General features: G+C 43.3%; 1 protein-coding gene across 1 annotated transcript; it reads right to left on the bottom strand.

The window, feature by feature from the left end:
• Positions 1-5,548, bottom strand: LOC100125744 (omega-6 fatty acid desaturase, chloroplastic). The gene is made up of 10 exons (XM_044467089.1): positions 5,261-5,548; positions 5,093-5,144; positions 3,947-4,179; positions 3,636-3,779; positions 3,371-3,522; positions 3,004-3,126; positions 2,709-2,886; positions 1,277-1,395; positions 540-654; positions 1-445 (listed from the first exon to the last, which is right to left on the bottom strand). Exons 1-10 carry the CDS (start codon positions 5,312-5,314, stop codon positions 284-286), a joined length of 1,332 nt encoding a protein of 443 aa, XP_044323024.1. The 5' UTR covers positions 5,315-5,548; the 3' UTR covers positions 1-283.
• Positions 5,549-5,963: the final 415 nt, after the last annotated feature.

The following is a 5,963-nucleotide window of genomic DNA, read 5'->3' as shown; positions in this document are numbered from 1 at the left end:
TGAATGTGAAATACATACGCTGTTTCCTCTTGCATGTTTAATATATGACATTATAATATACTGTTATATGTTGTTTCTACTTGTTTGAGCATCTGAGGTCAAGAGAAAAGGTAAAACTCCAGGCAGCTTTCAATAAAAGCCATCTGCAATAAGGAGTATCCCTGCCGACTCACAATAAAAGCCATGTCTGAGCCATCTGCGATGAGCCTTTTGTAGTGTAATAATGGTTGTGATTGTTCTTAATGTCTAAATACTCTCTGACTAGTCAATGGTAGCAATTGCATCAAGCATAATCTGGCATGAACTTCTTAAGGAATCTTATTGGTTGAGATTCCTCAGGTACGAGCTCGTCAAAAGAAACGTAGTATCTCTCTTTGTCATACACATGGCACGTAGTCAGTATTGTCTTCATCAACCGCCAATTCCAGCTGGCCTCGTTGATATACTGCAAACAGAAGACATGCCGGGAGCACAAATGAAGCTATGCTGTCGAGACCCAGAGAAAATGCACAAAACTAGAAGGAGAAGCATCAAAGCACCTTGCCCCAGTTCTGTTTAATGGAGTCGTGGGCAGCACGAAGGTTATAACTTGGAATTCTCGGAGAAATATGGTGCGGGACATGTACATTTATGTCATGGCAAAGGATCTCTATCCTGTAAATGTACAAATATGTTAGCCAGATAAAACTCAATTTCAGAATCAACATGTTTCCAAGACAATTTGGCTGGACGGGAAAAGGAAGATATGATGTACTCCAGTTCACCTAAAGTTGGAACTTACACTCAGTACTCATAGTTTCGCATACATCCTTCATCACAGAATATTCAAAATGTGTTCCAAGATCCATTAGTAATACACTAATACTAGATGTACTTGAGTGAAGTACTATCCTATTTGCACGGTTAGTCCTAAACTAGGACCAGAACTCCAGAGTTCAATTAAGCCTATTTAATTTGCAATCCTAAAACTGTACTTCGAAGGCCCCATAACATCCTCTCATGGCACTTTATCCAAAATGAAAAATGAATTGCAATCCAGAAACATTGCACCGCATGCTGGTGAATTTTCTTAATTTTCAATTGAAACACGAAGCAACAAATGGACAATAGCTGTCATTTTATTTGGATGCAAAGCCATTGTTTTATCTTGCCATACTAATTCGATGAAAATCAACATGGACATCATTTCCTGAAAGTTTGTTTAATATATATGATCATAACAGGAGTCCTAATATGCATTTAAACAAAACTGAAAGCAAAGATAAATAATTCGTACCATCGAGGATAGCTACAGTGAACTGTGCCGTTTAATTGCGCCTGTGCAGCATTCCACTCTTTTGATGATTTGAAAGGTATATGAGGAGCAGTGTGATGCACCATTGTAAAGGTGCTCATCTGAAGCAAATAGTTTAAATAAAACAAAGTTAAGTTAACTTTCAGTATACAAACTCATAAACAATGAAGTTGCTACTTCATTACTTGGACCAATATTATTATCTCTTTACGTATGCATTCCTTGCTTGGAGAGGTGTTCTGTAATTATGGCTAGCTTTAACTGTGTCTTCGGGTTTCTAGCCAATTTAGTCGATGCAAGTATTGGGGAGAGCTAATTCATGGTAGATTACAGGTGAACTCCACTACAGTCGATTCATAGGTACCGTACACTGTCATTTTGTGTTCGGAACTTAATGCCAGAACTGCCGCCTCTCCGATGACCCGCCCGCTAGCACCGGCCTAACCGCCGCCCACAGTCAGTGTCGCTGCCGCCGCGCCCTGCCCTGCCCCAGACACCTCCTCTGCCAGTCTGCCGCTGCACCAGCTATCCCTCTAAGCCCGGAGGGCCAGGTTCTTTGCTAGCGCCGGCATGCCACCCCCACCCCTAAACCTCAGTCAGGTCGGGATTAATCTTGCCGCTGCTCATCCCTTCTCGCCTGCCTTTCTACGCCGGCTAAACCTTGATATGCTGCTCGCCTGCTCCGCAGCCTGCTGCAACGTTGCAGGCTCCGCCTAGTCCCGTGCTTGGTTGAGAGAAAGGAGTGGGTGCTGCTATATGTCCGATATGTGATTTTCCTGGTAAGTTTGACCACGCCCCGTGGTTGGCCGCCGAAAAGTTTCCTCGGTTCTTTGCTAGCGCGGGCTCCACCTATATTTTATAGTGTAGCTGTTGTTCGCAGCATTGGAAGATGAAAATAAACTTGTCTTTATGAAGACTACTAGTCTGTACCTTCCTCCTTCCTACTAAGACCACTGGGTGCAGAGAATTAGTCTTATTAAATAAAGGAAAATCCTATGGCTCCGGCGAGATAATTCCATTGACATCTAGAAATTTGGCAAATTCTAGGTGGAAGCTTGCACGATCGGGAGTCTTCTAGATATTCTGGTGGGCTCAAGTCTTCTAGATAATATACTTCCAGAGCTGAACAGGACAACCATGAATTTGGATACTGTACATCTGCAGTGCTCCCTCCGTTCAAAATCATTTGGAGTTCTAGCTTTGTCGTAAGTCAAACTTCTCTATATTTGACATAATTTACAGAAAAAAATGTTAATATCTACAATATGCGACCACTCCTGCTCCTATACAACTTCGGCATTTGTGTTCTACACATTTGGTAAATTTAAAGAAGTTTGACTTAGGATAAAGCTAGAATTTCAAATAATTTGGAATGGAGGGAGTAAATGATAGTAACAAAAAATCAGCAATGTACCCAAAAGTGATAAACCATCCATGGCATGAACCAGAACTTGAACCATCCAGCTATTCCTGATTGAAGAATGATTAGGGGCCATCCAATTGCCATGAATGCAAAGACACACGCCAAACTTATCTTCACCCTAGGGAGTTCATTTGGCCGGAATTTTTTTAGATCAAAGTGCCACATCAACCTGACAAGTTACATTGTGAACATAAATGTTATTGCCTGGAGGAATTCATAAGAAATAATTCAACATAAGAGATGGCCATCAAAACATGTGAATCGAGAGATGTTGGGTGGGATATACCAGTGAGCAATAGACATCCATGGCCTGATAGGACCATAACCAAATATAATTGCCTTCCTTAGGAAAGAAGACGATTCAATTTCGTTTTGCCAAACAGGTTGCCATGCAGTATCTTCTACTAACCTGGAGTTATATCAAGGTAAAAATTTGAATGACCAAAGTAGAACGTGGTTGGAAATGAAAAGGGCTTTCAGATCACGATATGGCTTTTTTTAAAGTATACGAGTCTTTTTGTTACAGTGCAATGCATGAACTGAAAACATCAAAAGTTAAGTAACAGGCTGATACTATCGACTCATTAACTTGAATGACAATAACATCATCTGGACCATATTGGAGATGATTATACAGGGAGGTATATACATACATATTTGTCTTGGCGTGATGTCTGTCATGCTTAAATCTCCAAGGTTCATAAGGGTAAATTAATGGCAGGAAAGCTAGAGTTCCAACGATATCCTCCACTAGCTTATTCCTTGAAAATGATTTATGTGCACAATCATGACCTATGACAAAAAACTTCACAAAGGCATCAATTAAATCGTGGACAGGCCACAAGGACAAAAGCAAGCAAGTGTGCAACACGTGTGCAAGCACACCCACAGGCAGGTTTGGAGGGAAAGAGAGCTCACCCCAGTCACTGCTGTACCAGCCCATGCCCAAGCAACGGGAAGAAGATACCATGGAGCTTTTGAGATAAGGAAAAGACCGAAAGCATATGAAGTAACTGATATCAGAACAGATGCCCAAGCCTTTACATCATCGATTTCAAATACCTAGCAGGAGCAAAGTTTTATATAAGAATTTGAGTACAGGAAACATCAGGAGCATAGCTGGTATTGGCATTGTCTAGTTGGTACTCCCTCCGTAAACTAATATAAGAGCGTTTAGATCACTACTTTAGTGATCTAAACGCTCTTATATTAGTTTACAGAGGGAGTACCTCTTTAGGCAGAGTATCCATGACATCTTTAAGAGTAATGTTATCTGGTAGCTGTTCTCCAATTTGATTGAAACCATAATCTTCAGACATTTGCTTCCTTTTTTCCTCATCATCAAGCAGTGGTGGAGTAACAGGTAGTACTGCTGCTTGCAACCTTCCCCTTTGTTTCAATGGTAAAAATTGGTGATGACTTCTCCCGTTGCATAAAGAAAATCTCTTCACAATAAGTGAACCTGGCAAAACATTGGAACGCAACATCGAAACAATGAAACGATGCGGCCAAATAAGAATGAAAATTGGGAAGTTAGATATATACTCCATCCACTCCAAAATATTTGAAGTTCTAGGTTTATCTTAAGTCAAACTTCTTTAAGTTTGTGGTGAATATAACAAAACTAATTTGGTGTTGCAAATGTTGGTATAGTTTCCAATAGACTTGGTCAAACTTAAAGATGTTTGACTTAGGACAAATCTAGAACTTCAAATATTTTGCAACGGAGGGAGTATATGTGATGAGCTGAGCTGAGCAATTTCTCAATCATCTCATTTGTATCACAATCTAATTACGGCCGTGCTACAGCATGGATCCGTGCCCAAGGCTTACAAAACGAATCACACGACCCCTTATTCTTCCTTGTGCCGGGACTCCACCCCTCCTCATACTCCACACAGTGGCTGCACTGCCTCCTTCTCTCCTGCACCTGTTCTGGCTACATTGCTACTGCCAGTGTCAAGTCAGGACACCGCTCACCCAAATCAGGCCATCCTCTAAGCCTGGCAGGGAGCTCATTACCGATCACGTGCCTCTACGGTCGCCGGCGTCGAGGTCAACCCCCTCAACCGCCAGAGTCCAAGCCACAAGCTTCTCTACCAAAGGAAAATTATTTGATATAACTAACCACTTGTAATGCTACATACAAGGACATACAGCCTTGTATTCTCGCCATGCAATTGGAAGTACAATTCATAAATTCACAATACCACGACCCGGGTATGGTGATTCCCCATCCAATCCTGGACAGTTATGTTCCAGGCAATTCAACGCATTGCTATGTCCACGAGAACAGGGGAGCCGTCTATCTCGCACCACACAAAGGCCCTACATTTCCAACCACAAATGCGAGTACTAGGACGGCGGGATGGTACCTGACAGAGCTCCCGCGGCTGCTCTCCGCGGCGAGAGGTTCTTGGCGGGCGCCTGGGCAACAACAAGCTCGGTGAGTGCCTCGCAGGCATTAGCACGAACAGATGGAGGGCACATAAACAAAGCATGCGCAGGATAACTGGAACATGATGACAGGATAGGGTTCCTACCCGCCGGAACGAGAGGAGCTGCAGAGGGGCGGAGAGGCCGCTCGCCGTCGCCATCTGCTCCCGCCGCCGCGGCCGAGACGGTGAGAGTGTGGAGACGGCGGCGGGGAGCTGGCGAGAGAGTGTGGAGATGGTTTGGATGGGGGAGGGCCCTGCGCTGGCGTGGTGGTTGTGATGAACGCAGCCCGGCAGAGGCGAGGCGAGCGCGCGCCGCAGATTGCAGAGACTATTGGCTGGGGCGCGATAATGGCCAGAGGACCTGGCAATAAATTTTGCGTGACAAAGGATTTATATTATTTTTTGAGTCACACAAAAAGGGATATAGGAACACGGTCGATAACAAAGTTTGACATGACCCCTCAAAAAAAAAGTTTGACATGAAACCTGCGTGGCTGCGTGAACATGGACATCAATCAAGGGCGCTAAGACTTCAAATCCTGCTCCATATGATCTTGTTGTTTCGGGAAGGGACGTGGACTTTTTAAATTAAACTCCGGAAATATGCTTTCGCCTTGCTTTATAGATAAAGCACTGGTCCATACAACAAGCATCTAAGTCTCAGTCCAGAAACGACGGTTGGAGCCACAACACAAGCATGCCCAAGAAAGCATTAAAAAAACGCCACATAGTGGCAACCACGAAGCGGCACTACCATGACGACACCGGATAAATATGCAAACTTCAAAAGAGTTTTTTTGAAGATTAT

This window comes from Triticum aestivum, chromosome 2B (genome assembly GCF_018294505.1).
Source record: "Triticum aestivum cultivar Chinese Spring chromosome 2B, IWGSC CS RefSeq v2.1, whole genome shotgun sequence".
Classification (NCBI taxonomy): domain Eukaryota; kingdom Viridiplantae; phylum Streptophyta; class Magnoliopsida; order Poales; family Poaceae; genus Triticum; species Triticum aestivum.
The sequence above is the reverse complement of the archived record's forward strand: the minus strand, read 5'-3'. Positions and strand labels throughout refer to the sequence as shown.